Raw genomic sequence first — 17,620 nt, forward strand, 5'->3', positions numbered from 1 at the left:
TTCGGACTAATTCAGCGAGATACAGATTCTTTCAGGATTGCCCTGTTCCTATCAACTTTAGTTAGCTTTCCCAGTCCCACACAGCATGATGCTGCCTCCACCATGCTTCATACTGGGGATAGTGTATTCAGGTTGTGTTCAAGTTTTCATGACGCTGTGCTTTTTCTAGTGATCTCTGAAAAACACTCTGACTTCAAAGAACGGCTGGATTTATACTGAGATTAAATTACCCATAAGTAGAATCTATTTACAGATTTCTAGAGGCAAGTGATCGCTCTGGATTTCATTTAGAAATACTAGAATGCAGAGAGGTGAATACAAATGCCTGCCACACACACACACACACACACACAAACACACACACACACATACACACAAAAAAAATTCCTTCTGCTTCCAATTTATGTCCTACTTTGTCTTGTTCTGCCACATAAAATCCCAGTAAAATGCAGCAAGGTTTTTAGATCATTTTCAGTCATGATCAAAGCAAAATGAACAAATATTAAGGAGACCAAACAGTCTGCAGGTGACATGCATCACATCTTTCTTTGTCTGTTTTATTAAGGAACCAGTTGGGAGACAGTGATAGTGACAGACAGTATTTTCTACCTCACCAATTGTTCTGTAGCCACAAAGAAAACAAGTATAAAAACCAAACAACAATTCACATTCTTAAAAAAAGCAAAAACATGCATTGAATTCAAGCGATATGTGCAAAATATGCCTGAAGTAGCTTTTGACAGTGTTTTGTTTCAGACCGTCCTCATGGCCTACTTACTGGGCTTGCTTCCTCTCATGGACGCTGCAACCGCAGAGTTTATAGTGATGGATGCAGCATTGGCTAACTAGCATGATTTCATTAGTGAACCGTTGAACACCAATATGTCCCGCCTCCTCTGCAGATACAAGGATGTCATTTCTGTGTAGTGAAAAGTCAATACTGCTGTGGTTTGAGGTATGCTTATAGACCAAAGCTGTGCACTGGCACAAGCAGCATTTTAGGATTTTCAGGTTTTCATCCACCTGCAGTTGATATTTTACTGAAATTCTTGGATATGCAACTAAAACAGAGTCTGTGTCAAATGCATGTTGCAGCTGTTGAGTATTAGTCAGTAAATGATACGTCTTCACTTTTTGTTTCCAGGAATTCAAGTGACAGCCTTCATTCGCTTTTGTGAAATGTAACACATATCTGCATGTGACGTAAATGAGTCAGGGAAAGTTGAGTTATTTTACTTTAAAAGTACAAAACAAATAATAATTTAAGTTTCTGCGTCAGCACAGCGGGGAAATTTGACTTTTTTCTTTTCAGTTTCTGTTGTTTATGAACTTTTAAAAACTAAATTCCTGAACGTGGTTTTAAGAGTTATCGTCAAATATGTGCATATGTTAGTGCTTATAAGATAACTTTGATTTTGGCCAAATTGATGTTAAATCCAAAAAGGCTGATTTCCCCCCCACCCCCTCTATTTTCAGTAGGTTTCAAGTACCAATAAATACCATTCCATATTTAAAAACATGCAAACCTGAAAATGTGTCCGTTCATTGTCTGCTAATGATTTGCTAAGACAATCAGACAAGGGAAGATATTTTTATAAATAAAAAAAGCTAATAAAAAAGGCGAACGTATAAAAAGCAGAATCAGACTTAATGTTTTAGTCCCTACCCTACAGTAGATAATGCCAGTTTCTAAAAAGCTACACGAAGTTCCGTCGTGACAACACGGATTGAAGCAGTGAAGGGAAGAGCATGCAGGACGGTTGGGAAGGAGTGAGTTTATGAGTACTGATAGAACGGCTGTTCATCCGGTCTGAAGCCGTACGCCGTGGCTGGTCGTCCCGTCAACGAGCCGCCCTGGTCAAAAACATCACCGGCGTCTCTGAAGCAGAAAGATAAACGACAAGGAGCTTTTAGTTTTCATAAGAAAGACTGATGTGAAGTAGGATGAGCTCGTCCTGTTTATTTAGGTTAAAGTAAACAGATTTCGAATGAAGCCCAAAATGATTCAGTTTTGAACTTTAAAGCCCATTAGGAAATTGGAACCTACTTCTGTAGTAATTAGAGCCTTGAGCAGAATGATCTTTATTTGAAAAATCCACAAATCAACAAACATGCTAACATTGGCATGTATGTTGATTTTTGGAGCGGGGTCCTGCAGTGACACTGGACATACAATGACAAGCTGCTTTGTCGTCCAGCCATCAGTGATGACTGAAGCTACGCAATGCAAACTTATATTGACGACCTCACCCCAAGCCAATTTGTCTATTCGGCAAAAATCGCTCCAAACTCCAATCCAAAGTTGGCAACTCTGAATTTTATCATCGCAGTGGAATACACTGCTCTCCACTCACTGATATGAAAAACACCAATAACTACAACAAGGAGCGTATTGACCATGTTCTGCTCTGACTGTTCGTGTTTGTCAGACGGCAGAGAGCGCCCCCTCCTGGCGGTTGCCAACTCACACGCCATGGTGCGAGTCTCCATTCTGAGGCTGCAGGTCGCTGAAGAAATCTGGGCTAACCGAGCCGTCTCCTGGAGTAATTCCATCTGAAAAGGTTCGACAGGAGCAAAACCGATTCAGTCAAGCTGCAGGTTGTGTCGGTTTACTGCAGAGTAACTTATTCGACACGCATTATTCCCTGCGAAGCGCATACCTGCGCTGTAGAACAGATCCGTCCGGTCGTTGTCGTTATCGTAGAGGTACGGTTCGGCCTCGTCGACCTGGCGACTCTCGACCATCTCCAGCCACTGGTTGTTGTGGAAACGAAATTTCTCTGATTGGATCTTATACCCCCACTCCGCGTCATACTCCTAGTGGATGAGGAAAAAATATTAAATGCTAAAGGAGATCAACAAAGCATTTTCTTTATTTAAAGATGTACACGTAAATATGGGTCAGATTTCCTAACTAAGATATTCCCCTAGGCCAGACGTCGTCTTTGGCCAATAAAAGGCACGCAATACCGCAACACACTCACTGCAGACTAAACACAGAGGTTTAGTACTTGGACGTGATGCTAAAATAAATAATTGTCAGTTAAAAAAGGGGTTAAATTTACAGTTTTCAATCATTTTACAATCATTCAATGTTGATAAAGACATGTTGTATGCGTCAAGCTAGCTAGTGTCACTACCCAAGAGACAAACCATTGTGGGTTTCCCACACCACCAATTGTTGAGTTCATGATTTTTACCGTTGAAGGAATTTTCGCCATTTTATAGGATTTTCTGAAGGTTAGCAAATTATATGGAATTCTTTTTGGGAATTTCTACCAAATGGAGACCAGGTGTGGCCTGCAGGTCGCCATCCGAAGAGGTCCGACTTACTGCAACGATGTCGAGGGTGTTGTCACACACTTTCCTAATCTCTGCGTTCTTGTCGTGCATCAGATCAATCAGGTAAGCTGGAGCCTCTACGGGAAAGGTTAAAGAAAAACAACAAAGGTCTGCATCTTCTCAAAACCAAAAAATTAAATGGAAAAAAACCCGTCAAAGCGTTTCGGTTTGTTGTCGATAATTATCATTAGGATACGAGTGTCTTTAATGATGACGTCTCGAGTCGCTTGGTGAAACACCATCTGGTAGAAGACGTAGACGATCTGACACACAAACTCATCGTCCTCCTGGCGTGCTGCGCCAAAAACACATGATCATAAGAATCAGCGGCATATTTCTGTAATGTAAAGAAAAAATCCAACTACAATAAAAGTAAACCAGAACAACCTAGTTGCACAGGTAGGAACGCCGTACGCTTTTTACTTTACTTAATTAGCTGAAAAAAATAGGTTTCTTGGATTCCTCTTGTCATCAGTTCCAGTGAATCTGATTAACATGAAACAAAGTTCAGCCATCCTAATTCGCTTCTTGCTTTAATTAAAGCCACAGTTTGCAGAGAAATCATAAAGGATCAAAACGTTCTCATTATTCACAACCATCACTGTTCGGAGGAGAAGAAGAGAACTAAGTGACTCAGAGTATATTCCGTGAGTATGCATTTACCATTGAGCAGCTCAATAAGGGCAGGGATGATGCCTGATTTGGCCAACATGACAGCGCAGGCGTCGTCTATGGAAACCGTTCCGATCATTATGACCACCTCCAGGATGAGGTCGTCCTCTGCCGAACCTGAAACACAAAGTCATGTTAGCATGGGAGGTTCTCAACTCAATACAAAATCAATCCATAAAGTAAAATGGAAACATTTTATTTAAAGATATATATTTGATTCAGTAATTTTGTAAAAAAAAATAAAAATTAACTAATGTGTTGTGCAGATCAGAGATATTTAGTTTTTATGATCGCAAAAATTTTGCGTTGGAGACAATTCAAAAAAAAAAAAAAAGATGGCTGTTAATGTTTAAATAATATATTATGACCTGCACTATTATAGGGTAAGCCTGTTAACTTCACTAGCAGACTGCTCACAAAGAGCTACAAAAGGCCAATGCGCGATGTAAGCATTTTAGTGGAAGGTTAGTTGGAAGGAAATAGTGTGCACAAGCAACAGCAACAACTGCAGCCTTCGAAGGATTGTGTTCAAGAGTTGGAAGAAAATGTACAAGCTAGACTGCAGCTTTAGTCAAAGCTTTCTTGCAGTTACACATTTCCATCAATAGAAATAGAAACGGCTGAGAGCAAGTCCTGCATCTTTTTAGTACCTGGTTTAAGTTTGTCCTTGAGAAAAGGCACCAAGTTATACTCCTTCAGCACCAACTCCCAGTCGAGGTCAGGGATGGTCAGGTTGGCCAGCGTGCCCAGACACTCCAGCACCCACTCCTCCTCTTCCTCGGTACGGATCTCTGCCGCCAGGTCGCCAACGTAATCCTGAAAAAGGAAAACACCCCAACTCAAGACGATCCTTGACAAAACGATTTATGCCATCAGCCGGGAGAAGTGGCGATTTCTTTTCTCACCACGTACACCAAAACTTACAATGAACAGCGGCTTGGTTGGGCCGTCGTGCTGGGAGATGTTTCTGATCATCTTCATCAGAAGGCAGTCTTTTGTTTTCAGAGCTCTCTTCATCAACATCTTCAGCCCGTTTCCTTCAAAACGCAGAACAACACTGGTTCGGACGGGCCTCTCCTCCACAAGCCGCCTCCGCAGATGGAAGATGAAACGCTCCTGCTAAACGCGACTTACCTTCACACATGAGCTGCGCGTTCCTTTTGTTGGCAGCCAAATTGATGCAGATGGAGATGAGCTCCGCCTCTATTTCCTCTCCGCCGTGGTCGTACAGCATCTGCATCAGCTGTATCCGGTCGCACACACCCAGAAATTGAGCTCATTCATTGGAGAGAGAGTCTGTCATTTCAAAGGTAAACAGAGGCCACTGTACCTGAGGTATGCAGTCGGTGTAAACAAACATGCCTTTGAAGCGGTCGTCCACGCTGACGTGGTACAGGACGCGCATCACCACCTGCCGATTGCTCTCATCACCTGCGTGACGAAGGAACACGGTTTGGACTCTGAACGCGGCTCACCGCACTGCGGACGGCTGCGACCGAGTCGGTCGTTACCCAATAGCGACGTCAGTTTAGGCAAGAGCCCGACCTCCACCATCTTGGCTCTGAGTCCCGAGTCAAAAGAGAGGTTGAGCAGCAAGCGGAGGGTCAGGTTTAGCAAATCCTCGTGCTCACAGGGAACCAGATGCGCCAGGCGCTCCACAGTGTCCAGCTCAGCCTGCAAGAATAAACACGAGCAGCTTAGTGCAATATGTATTCAAATCCTGCAGATATGTTTTAAACAATATGGTGCAAAAATGATCAAAAATATACAGCAGTATAAAGGCAAAACAATCACAAAAACCCATTTCAAGAGGGAACCATTGGAAAATTCATGTTTAAGTACGACGCGCAAACTGCAATGTGTAATCTTCATAAACCGACAAAGGGGTAGGGGTGAGCAATATGGACTTCAAATGTTATTGTGATATTTAGAAATGATGATAGAAAACTATTTATTATTTCATTTTTAGGCAATTGTATGGTTGTGACAGAATGACACAGCATTCACAGTGCCACAAACACCAATAGTGTTCTTGAAAAACTAATTTGAAACAAGCTTCTTCAAGACTCTACTTACTTACAGGCAATTTTATTTATATAACACATTTTCAGCAGCAAGGCAATACAAAGTGCTTTACAAGTATTTAGAAGGAAATACAAACAAAATAACAAACATAAAGAAAGAGCAAAAGAAGAAAAAGCTAATAATGTTGATCCAAAGAAAATAAACGAGATACTTCTATTCAGGGTTGCTTGGTTGCTAGCTAGCTAGCTAGCTAGATAGATAGATAGATAGCTAGATAGATTGGTAGGTAAGTAGGTAAGTAAGTAAGTATCCTCTGGTCTAATTCCTTTTCTGGGTTGGGAGAATTGGAGTCTAAAAAGTAATTGCTAAAATAATTTTTCTGGGTTCCAAGTTCTAATCCCTGTTCTGTGTTGCTAAATAAGTGTAAGTAAATAAGTAAGTAAGTATTCTCCGGATTTTCTAAGTGTGCTCTAAATTAAACTAAAGAGGTGTGATTAGTGTCACTAAACTGCATTCAAATGTGTTTTGGAATTTACTGATATTTTTCTGACGCTCTTGTGGAACAAATAGTGGGGAAAATAGTAAAAAATAACATTTTGAATAATACTGTCAGTCTTGTTTTGTTTTTTTTAAACATTATTAACGGAAACTTAAGACAACAATAAATACAAAAATTTACATCCAGATAAGAAATTCTTAACGATAAACGACAATAAATGTCCATGCCTAAGTTTAAGGTTGCAAATCTGCATCGTTTCATGAACAGGACGGATCTATTCGACAGTGCAGGCCCGGGCTCACCATGTCGTTCTTGTTCTCCAGGAAGATGGACAGCTTTTTCAGAAACGAAACCACCAGCACCAACAGCTCCTCGTCGTCGCGCTCGAGAACTCGAACCAGCAGCCCCACGATGTTTTTATTCCTCATCTTCAGCTCCGTCCTTGTGTCTTCAGCGAGATTCAGCAGCAGGTAAAGAGATACTGGCAGGCGGAGAGAAAGAAGAAAATGAGCAAGGGAAAGAAAAAAAAAACCAAACTGGCCAAATGCTAATGAATGAGATAGCTTCCTTTCCTATCAATTTTAAGCTATTCACACCGTGAACCTTTCCACAGTTTGTCACTTTAAAAGGATGAATTCTTATGTATTTATTAGAAATTTCATCTGGCAGATCAACACAAAGCAGTGCATACTTACAAAGTGAATGTGAAATACTGGTTTTCAAACTTTTTACAAACAAAAATGTTACAAAAGAGGCGTCCATTTCCTGCAATTGCAGCTGGAAGTCTTTTGAGGCAAGTCTCTGCCAGGTTTGCTAATGTAAATTCAGATTTTTTTTTTTTGCTCATTATTTTTGTTTTTATGTATTAAAAAATATATCTTTTTTCTTTTCCATTTGCAGTCATACCCAAACTTGTGTTCCTCTGTCACATAAAATCGTAAACAAATGCATTGAAGTTTGTGGCTGGAACAAAACAAAATGTGAAAAAAAAACAACAGCAACAAAAAACCTATGAAAACTTTTGAAAGGCAACACATCAACACACTTGTCACATCAAAAGAAAAGGAAACGGTGACCTTAATAATTTTATTTAACCTCTGAGAAGCTGCTCCTGCTTAGCCAGAAGGCCTTGGTATTTCCTCAGAGCTTTGTCCTGGTCTCTTTTTAGAGAGCCATTTTCTGGTGCTGACTCACGTAAGAAAGCCACGTTAAGGAAAAGAGTGTCATGTAAGCACTACAGACTACACAAGAGAGGAGACAGACAGCTTAAACTGTAAAGGTAAATGATAGAGTTTAAAAAAAAAAAAAAAAAAAAGGATATAAGCCTTGCTTTTCTTGCGCAGCTCCTCGCGCCACACGTCGTACCTCTTCAGCTCATGTTCCACCACGCTCATACACAACGCCCCGATTTTATAGTGACTCACCACGGCGTGAAACTGAGAGAAACTGCAGCACAAGATGCAATAATAATAAATAATGAGGTCAAACAGCGATGTCGGACGTGCACAAGGAAAATGTCTAGGTTTGGGTTCGGGGTTACCTGGAGAAGCAGAAGAAGATGTAAATGATGATGGTTGCCAAGTCGACGCTCTGCTTCCAGTCCTCCCTCAGAACTCGGGCCAGAGCGCCCAGAGCTGCTTCTGTAGCGATACAAGGCCATGTTCATGCTAAACAACCTGTTGTTCTCAACCACAAAAAAACAGAAAAGGGGGAGCACCTGCAGCACAATTATGGAAACTCCAAGTAAGAAAAAAAATTAATATTTTAAATTTGGGACTTAACTTTAGTACATTTATTCGATTCAGGAAGAAAAATATTGTTTTTAATAAAAGCATGGGTGTAACAATTATGAGCATCCGTAATAATTTCTCTAAAATAAGCACAAAAGAAAGATGTTCACAATTTGTTATTAACTTCATCTTTTGATCAGAATGATTAGAAATATCTAATCAGTAATCAACGTTTTTCTGTTTTCTTGTGGTATTAATATGACACAACAGCCCATTTCCCTTAGCAACTCAACATGGGAAAGGCAAGAGAAAATATCATTCAGGAAAACAGCAGCTTGAATAAATCAACCCAAATCAACAGGAATTTATAGTAAGTCTGACTCGAACTGTGAGCAAGATGGTACGGGGGGGAAGGGAAAAAAAATAAAATAAAAATAACATGAAGCTAAAGGGGGACATCCTCGGGTAACCATGTCTCCATAGCAACGGTTTGGTAGGATGATAATGTACCGTTGTGTAACAGCTCCTCCAGGTTGTCGGGGTTGCGGGCGAGCTGCAAAATCAGAGCAGAACCTCTGATCTTCTCTGGGATGCCTTCATAGAGCAGCTCAACATACTCTTCTATTCTGGTTATAGTGGCTTCCTCGTTCAACTAGACACAAATAATAAGAGAAGAGAAGCCGACAGACTTAGAAAGTTTTATAACAAAACATTGAAAAACAACTCTTCTAGAGCGCAATAATATCTAGAAGCACTGCCACATTTAGTAAACGTTAATGTTGTTATACCTCCATTCCTTCAAACGGTGTCAGATCTTTGGGCTTCACTGCTCTTTTCTCTTTCTTCTCCACTGAGGAGAGGGGGAAAAAATGTGAGAACCCCAACTATATCTAATAACAGTGTCATTCAGTGCAACACTGAAACAGATGCATAAATTCATCCCCAGAGCAGGAGGAGAGTAGTAGTGTCCATCTCACCCTTCCCCTCCACTGGGGAGGATTTCCTGTTCTGCAGGTAGTAGAGCAGCTGCTCCACCTGGGGCAAACGGGAGACGGGGATGAGCTTACACTCCTCCACCACTTTTCTGGCCAAAGCTGCCACATCTGTAGTGGGAGAGAGGCTTTTCACACGGACACTGGAGGGGAAAAGAGCAGAAAGTGGAGGTTGGCAGAGAAAAGACTGAAGTAAACATTTATATAAAGAGTCTTTTGATCTTAGGCTTTTATTGGCATGTGCTGATTTTCCAGTTTTCTTTAAGCTCGGACCAGCTAAGTTCTATTTTGGACCGTTTGAATTTTCTCTGGAGGAATTAAAATGGCCAAATGACTTCCGGTATATGTAAAATTCAACAATTAGCTGTTGTGTGAAGTGTGAGCAAAAACGAGAAAATGCCCTGCAAGATCCTTACTGATCATTTTCAATTGAACACATCTCACAACACCAAATAAGACAGCAAAGAGTCATCAATAACGGGCTGTTATGATGAAAACCAGACGCTCTCTCACATTTTCTGTCCCTCCTTGCGTTCCCCCAGCATCGGACCTCCGTCTTCTCCCAGAATGGATGCTTCCACCTCATAGTGGACCACCAGGGCCTTCTCTGTGGGGTGGACATCCAAACTGCCTGCAGTCACTTTACTGTGGGTGATAATGACCAAACAACTCAGGTTTTAAACATTGTGAAATCAGTTTACAGACATAAGATATTAAACTTAAAATTAAACAGAACAGTTAGTTTACGTTATGATAACCTTGCTAGCTGCAAAGAAAGCAATAATGATATTTATTTATAACATTTTTGTTTATCTCAGGCAACAGAGTTGATGGCTCTGTTGCCATGCAGCAGCAAGATCCAGGGTTTGGATCTGCCTTCTTTCTGCATAGTTTCCATGTTTTCTTCATGCAGCTTCCTCCCACAAATCATGATTGTTGGGTTAGTTGGCCTCTCTAAATTGCCCCAAGGTGTGAGTGTGTGGTTGTAGGTTGTGTTTCTTTGTATGTCCCCCAATGATCACTGGAGATATAGTCACCAGTTTGTTTTTGTTTCAAAGGATGCTTCAATGAAATATTATTTCAGTACACATTTACACAGTCACGTCAGTCCAGGTCCTTTAATTAATCTCCACAACAGATTTACTTTCCGGTTGAACAAAATCCAATAAATGCCACTTCATTTACTGTGGGAAAACGTCCCTAATGTTCAATAAGGGTCCCGTACCATGTTTTCACGTGGAGCGTGTCTTGCAAATATTACTTTAACAGAGATATACACATTTAAAAAAAAAATACTATAACACACACACAAATATTCATCTTCGTATGACACCAGTAGACACAAAAAACTCCCCAACGTAAGTGGTAAAGTTTGAATCAGATAAATGAAGCAATTCATTTTTGGATCAGATAAATGAATCCATTCTGTTCGCACTTTAATTAACATGATGATGAACTCTATTAAAGATTTTGGATGTGTCCATTAATCACATGAAAATCTGCTTTTCCCCTCCCTTCTTAAGTGTTTACTTACATCTTTCTTCTATACACGTATACATAGATCGATCATTTAATATTTAATATCATGTTCTCTAAGAATCTGCCTAAAGTAATGTTTTATTTTTATTCGTCAGCCAAGACCATCTCAGCTCCCACAGGGAGACACACCCAGACAGCAGCATACAATGGATGGATGGCTAAATGACAAAACATTAGAGCTATATATTAACAATTAGCTGAACTCAGTGCATGAATTAATTATGACGTTAGTACACATAGACACAATTTATTAGCTTTTCAGTTAGCCGTTTTTTCACTGAAGCTTTTAGCTAGCTTAGCTCTGACCCAGATTTAATTGACCAGGCATTTCCTCAATTTCAGACCGGTTTACAAAATTATATTAAAACTGCATTACACGATATCACTGGATGGTATTTTCAAAAGGCTTTTACAGAGCTGGTGTTTATATCGTAGATTATATAAAGCCGATCATTGAACTAATTTGAACGGAAAAGCTCATGTTTTACATTGGCTGACCAGCAGCGCTAGCACAGACGAGGTTTTAATGAAGGGAAACGCTGTGGAAACAGAAATCATACTTGGTAAAACATGTTTCATATGCGTCCCTAAAAAGATGGATTTAATGTATGCCGACTGACAACAATGATTAAATTACAACAGCTATCCGTAAAATGCACGGAAACGTAACCAAGCAGACAACAAAGCAAAACTAAGAAAAAAAAAAACCTTCACACAAAACCAGCCGTTTTCAGGTACACTTAATCGGTAGTTAAAGTTGCTATATCTCCGAAGAAAACATAATATTAATGACGTTATGTTGACATAAAAAAAACAAACGATTAAAATCAGTCAGTTTTGAGTTCTACTGCTACTTACCGTTTGAGGTACCGCGCGTCATCCTGCATTTTCCCCCACTTTATGGTTTTACGTTTTTAATTATTGTAATAGTTTGATCACATTTGATATATTCCCTAATAAATCACGACTTCATCAATTCGACCGCTGCCCACTGATACCGCTGTCAACAGAGAAAATACGTTCGTCTTCTTCTGTTTAAATTTGACGTTGAAGAAACGATACTGCCACCTACTGCGTAGGAGGCAGCATAGCAGGAGTGCTGAATAAAACAGGAATGAATCGACTCAAAGTCCTTTATCTTAAAATGCCAAATTGCAGTTAATAAATAGGGTTAAATAAACGTTTAACGTATTTTCTCGTCTTTTATCTTTTATATCTTTTATCTTTTTGAAGGTGACAAATATCAGTTATTTCTTGTTCGAATCTGTAGTCGCAACTAGAAAAAAAAACTACCACACAGGCAAAAAGAACTGAAAATCTTTTTATTGTAGTATAAGTATAGGATTTTTATATTCCTCACACCCTCAAGTTTACATCTAGCTGCTTCTAAATTCAGTCAGATTTTGCAGGGTGCTGCTGGATATTTACTATTGTGTGTTTGACATATTTATACTTTATTCCTCAGCTCTGATTTTCTTCCCCTCTACACTCCTGTATTCTCCTCTTTTTGCTTATTCTCTTTCTCAGGTTTCCGTTCCACCCGCTTCCCTTCTTCTGCTTTAACAGGATTTGCTTTTATTTCCTCCTTTACTCCACTTCCCCTGCTTCATCTTCATCAGCAGCACATGCGCTGAACTCCTTTTCAGGTAGGAGGCCATATTCATTGAGAAATCCTTCCACATCTGTCGCAAAGAACTCCTCATTGAAGTTTTTGGTGATGGCCAAGAAATTTCCCAGTAATTCACCAGCCTTGTAAACCAGCAGAGTGGGGAGAACCTGGATACACAAACAAGAATTTGCAAAGAGGGTCAACAGATTTAAATATTTATGGTTTATCAACATATCATAGCTTGTTGGTGAGAGAACTGTAATTGGAAATGGATGGATTATTTTCAACATTTTCTTCCAATAATAACTTCAACAGTATGGTAAACATTTGTATTCAGGTCACTTTTTGACATGATATTCCTACATACAACCAGTTGTTTTCAGATTTATCTTAATAATCACAAAATTACTGCAGATATTCTAGTAAAGGCCTGAAACTAAAATAAAATGTTTTGGTGAACATACAAAAGGACTATAGGTGGTAGAAAAACAAACACTACACATTACACTGAACACACCATCAGCAAGACAACAATCCCAAACATACACTAAAAACTACAAATGACTGATTTACATCAAATCATGCTGATGCACTAGAATGGCCCAGTCAAAGTCCAGACCTTACTCCAGTTGATAAAATTTATGTTTACAGAATGCTTTCTGTCCAATATCAATGAGTCCAAGATGCTTTAGAAACAGAAACAGCTAGAATTTTCAATCTGTAGATGTGAAAGGTAGTAGAGACATAAAATATCTGAATACAGATCTCTGTTTTGATTTTTATATGTAAAGCATGACTCCACTTTACAAACACGGCAAACAATGTGTTGGGCTATCTTAGAAAATCCCAAATAAACTACATTGAACTTTGTTGTAACTTGGACAAAATTTAAAAATGTCAAGGGGACAGATTTGGACTCAGCATGAAACGTCAGTTTTAGCTAGTGCTACTTTCCATTTGGATGTTATTTAACAAATGTAAGATATTTTTCTTAGTACTATTTGATTTTTTTTTTAAATCAGTGCACTGACCTCAGAAGAGAAGCGTTCTGCAGCACCTGTTGCCACGGCGTCAATGCGACAGAACTTGACAGTGGGGTACTCGGAAGACAGACAGTCCAGACAGGAGTTCATCTGCTCACAGCCTGCCAAAAGACACACAACCGTGTGTGGTTGGATTTCATAGACGCTATGCTGATAGAGTAAACATTGTTCTAATGAGCTTCATGAAAACGCTAACCTTTGACACCATGCTGGTAGATGTGGACCACAACCAGGGTCAAACGATGCTCCTTCTCTATCACCTCCAGGAAGGCTTCTCCACTCTCTAGCTCATGGACACATTCAAACTTCGGACCAAAGCTGAGGCGCTCGTGCATTTCCTGCATGCACTGTTTCCTGTAGCGCTTCAGGCAATGCTCATCCTCCTCTTGGATCAGCTCGTACTCCTGCGCACTCATCTGAAGATGAAGACATATATCATTCGCAATGCAATTCATTCGATGTGAGCATTTGAGGCTTAGCAGAGGGGTCCCCAAAGTCGGTCCTCGAGGGCCGGCATCCTGCATGTTTTAGTTCTCTCCCTTGTGGCACCAACAACCTTTTCAGCATGTCAATGTTCTTCTTAGGCCTTCTAATGAGCCGCCATTTGATCCAGGTCCGATAAACCAGGGAGAGAACTAAAGTATGCAGGAGGCCGGCCCTCGAGGACTGACTTTGGGGACCCTTGGCTTAGTGGAATACCTTTCTGTTCTGCCTCTCTTTGTCATCGTCTCGAGGATTAGACATCTGTCTCAGCAGCTCCCGCTTTTTTTGAGGGACCGTCTGATCCACACTGTCCAGTTTGTATCTCCGCCAGTCGTTGATTACACCTTTTGGGCCTGGAGGCATGCAAATACATAGATCCACAAGCATGATTTCAAACAGACAAGAAAAACCTAAAATATTTTCACTTCTTAGGATATGCACAGACTTTACTTTGGAGTTCAAATTTCAGGGCTTATTTCAAAGCTCATTCCCACTTTGATACAATTCCCTGTATCAAAGTGGGAAGTGTAAATAGACATAGAAAAAGCTACTGCAAAATTCAAGCATTACTGGAGTTATTTTTTCATGCATAGCTGTGCAGGTCTTTAGCACTTATTTGATATTCCTCTGACCTGTGTGATTTGCAGGTAGCTCTTCTTCTTCTTGGAGAGACGACATCCTTCAAGTGGCCTACAATGAACACAACAAATAATGTGGATTAAAAACCTGGTCCGTACCACATGCTAACCACTTCACAAAGATTAAACACAAACACAAGCAACAAAATATAAATAAGACTATTTGCTGTCAATGTATTAATTATTGAAACTGATTTTTATTGTATTTTCCCATGTTTGATTCCTTTTTTTTCTCAATTTATGTATAAACAGAATGATGTTCCACTTCAGCTGCGTATTGCAAAATTTTGCAGATTTTGCTTAAATCGGCAAAATAGAAGCTGGGCTTGATGATTAATCCTGTTATGAAATTTTGTTATTTTCTATCTACTGTTATGATCATTCATATTTAATGTTTTTAATCAAATTTCCACCAGTATGTCTATGCAAATCAAGCAATAACATAAGCTAAAATAAGGTTAGGGCGAGTAGCTTTAACCCTAACCCTAACCTTAACCCTATAATAAAGTATAGCTAACAATCAACCTTGAAAACATAATGTATTTCTTCTGTCAGAGTGTGCATGATACACAAACCAATGCAATCAGACATTCTGTTGTCACAAGCAGTTACCATGAACCAGGCTGAGGTATGCTTATCAGATTAGACTGAGATTACCAGTATGACATGCACACATTCTGAGGACATCTGCTTATGCATGTGCGTGTATGTGCTATGACGTGTGTTTGTATTGTCATATGAAGATCAATTTGTTGTGTTGCTGCGACCTCGAATGAGTCCATTAGAAACCAGAGACAGAAGTATTTTATTCAATTAGATTGTCCTTGTTTTTGTGCCAGTTTTGAGTTCATTTAAGAAGCACATTTGAAACAGTGTGAGTTCTTCCTGCTCACAAAATATTGACTAATTTAAGAGACTGCATAGTTTTTATGCCTCTTTAATGACTAAACGTCACATTAAAATTCTTCCCTGCACATGCTCTTTATTTGTAAACATGCCAAAATAATCTGCATCAGTAACATTATTATTATTTTTTTTAAACTGACTGTATAGTCAGTACTGATGTTCCACCCATTCAAAACTGAAACCCTTCACATGCACAAAAGAAGACACATAAAAAGATGCTGATTCAGCTGAGCTGTTGATGACTACTGAGTCCTAATCTGCACCGGTCAGAAAACCTGAGTAAAGCCCATTAGTTTGAAGGATGTTGTCTATGCAACACAGCTTTTAAATGATTGGTCTGATTTAACATTGAGCTAACCAGTAAATCAAATAACAAATCAATGATTTTTCTTTGAGATATTCTGAACAAAACAATATATATGCATTTTATCACGTGCAACTGAAAAAAGAAACATTTCTTCTATGCACAAAATAACTGATGCACAACAGCTTGATGGCAAAATAAACCCTGCAAAGAAATTTAACGAAAGTGACGTTTTTTTTTTTGTTTGTTTTTTTTGCTGAATATAAAGTTATGAATATAAGTGCCGGTTCTAACAGTTTAAAACAAAACCTGCAGCTCAATTTTTAAAACAGGAATACAGTTCTAATATGACTTACTTTTTTTATTGGTCTCAGTCTGTTGAGTCAGTTTCTTTTGTCCTCACAGTCCAAGTATTTACTGGTCAGCCAACAAGCAGGAGTGAGGAGGACAACAAGCTGGTGAGAGGGTGGGGACAGAGATGAGTGACTAAGCTTTCTCTTCCCCGTCATCTTCATCATCCCTGTCACTTTAACGTACAGTTGTAATATGATTAGGTATAATACAGGTGCAGTTTTATGGATTCATTATCTAACCCCGATTAAAAAGTAAAATACTGACATCTGGAAAAGCAATGGCTATTAAGCATCTGTGATCATTGATAGAGGGTGTTGAATAGTTTTAGACCAATCTACTTTGCAGAGTTGTTTTAATTTAGTCATTTTGGAAGGTTTTCAAACAAACTGTGTGGACTTTGACAAAGAGTGAGGGGACAAACTTTAGCTGAAGTCTTTGACAGACAAACGTGTGTCTTCTTCAAATAAAGATGTTGATCTCTATCTAATCATTCACAAGTCGATTTTGCCCCATGTGTGGTCAAGAAACAAGAAAGTAATAATAATCTTTAATATTAATAGGTATTGAATTGTTGAAAATTGCCAATTGTCTTGACAGACACAAGAAAAGTTATATCTACTGGCTGAATGGTAAACACAAAATAAAAAAACTCTGCGTCCCTGGGTGGGCTCGAACCACCAACCTTTCGGTTAACAGCCGAACGCGCTAACCGATTGCGCCACAGAGACAACTGCACATGCTCCGCTATTAGTCATAATTGAACACTAGAATCCAGACGAGGCGTTTACATGTTTATATTTTTGTATATTTTTCGCAACTGACATTGATTAGTAGACAACACTTTTAGCGTCACCGGACAATAGCACCTTGCAGATACAGAGCCACTGTCTAACGTGAAATAGGCGTTTACTTAATTGAAAAAAGTTAATAAATCAAACAATTCACAATTAACTAGCCAAAACCAACAAGAAATGCGGCGTCGCAGATATAAAGCGAGGCATTGGGGAAGCTTCATGTATCCGTACTCAACTAAACTAGTGTTAGCTTGTGTGTCTCACCTGCTAGCAAGCTAACGTCATCACGCCAAGAACACCATTGCTTCTTCACTTCAAAGTAAACGAAAAAGTGATAGATTTTAACAAAATAAGATAAAATGTGTATTGAAAAAAATACTTGTAAACGTACAACAAAATGACAAATCGATAAAGCTGCTGTGGTTAGAAATAAGACATGGCTTCAACGGAAAGCGCGCAGCAGAGTGGCGCAGCGGAAGCGTGCTGGGCCCATAACCCAGAGGTCGATGGATCGAAACCATCCTCTGCTATCACAATTTTTGTGTCTCTTTTACCATACTATCTACAAACTATAATTCTGCTACGGTATGCTGAAATTACAGGCACATGCAGTATGTGTTTGTGAAGCTGTTCTTGTTGTATCATTTCTGAACATCAAACACAATATGTTAGTGTTAACAGATCACCAAA

The 17,620-nt window shown here is 39.4% G+C and overlaps 2 protein-coding genes and 1 non-coding gene across 4 annotated transcripts; all 3 read right to left on the reverse strand.

The window, feature by feature from the left end:
- Positions 1-527: 527 nt before the first annotated feature.
- LOC122841112 (kinesin-associated protein 3-like) lies at positions 528-11,834 on the reverse strand. The gene is made up of 20 exons (XM_044134138.1): positions 11,658-11,834; positions 9,774-9,905; positions 9,246-9,403; positions 9,057-9,118; positions 8,779-8,920; positions 8,079-8,178; positions 7,860-7,984; positions 7,634-7,732; positions 6,841-7,019; positions 5,526-5,688; positions 5,345-5,445; positions 5,149-5,257; positions 4,939-5,051; positions 4,665-4,830; positions 4,006-4,131; positions 3,539-3,637; positions 3,334-3,419; positions 2,661-2,817; positions 2,469-2,553; positions 528-1,879 (listed from the first exon to the last, which is right to left on the reverse strand). The coding sequence occupies exons 1-20, from the start codon at positions 11,684-11,686 to the stop codon at positions 1,777-1,779; spliced, it is 2,334 nt and encodes a 777-aa protein (XP_043990073.1). The 5' UTR covers positions 11,687-11,834; the 3' UTR covers positions 528-1,776.
- A 273-nt stretch (positions 11,835-12,107) lies between these two features.
- pdca (phosducin a) lies at positions 12,108-17,377 on the reverse strand. Of its 2 annotated transcripts, none has more exons than XM_044134139.1 (7): positions 17,195-17,371; positions 16,139-16,237; positions 14,567-14,624; positions 14,151-14,287; positions 13,648-13,867; positions 13,440-13,552; positions 12,108-12,575 (listed from the first exon to the last, which is right to left on the reverse strand). In XM_044134139.1, the coding sequence occupies exons 3-7, from the start codon at positions 14,610-14,612 to the stop codon at positions 12,387-12,389; spliced, it is 705 nt and encodes a 234-aa protein (XP_043990074.1). In that variant the 5' UTR covers positions 14,613-14,624; positions 16,139-16,237; positions 17,195-17,371; the 3' UTR covers positions 12,108-12,386. The 2 variants fall into 2 exon arrangements, with proteins under 2 accessions (XP_043990074.1, XP_043990075.1); XM_044134140.1 differs by having other exon boundaries at positions 12,150-12,575; positions 17,322-17,377.
- trnan-guu lies at positions 16,791-16,864 on the reverse strand. The gene has a single exon. It is a non-coding gene; the product is annotated as a tRNA-Asn (tRNA).
- Positions 17,378-17,620: the final 243 nt, after the last annotated feature.

Source organism: Gambusia affinis, linkage group LG12, assembly GCF_019740435.1.
Source record: "Gambusia affinis linkage group LG12, SWU_Gaff_1.0, whole genome shotgun sequence".
Lineage (NCBI taxonomy): Eukaryota > Metazoa > Chordata > Actinopteri > Cyprinodontiformes > Poeciliidae > Gambusia > Gambusia affinis.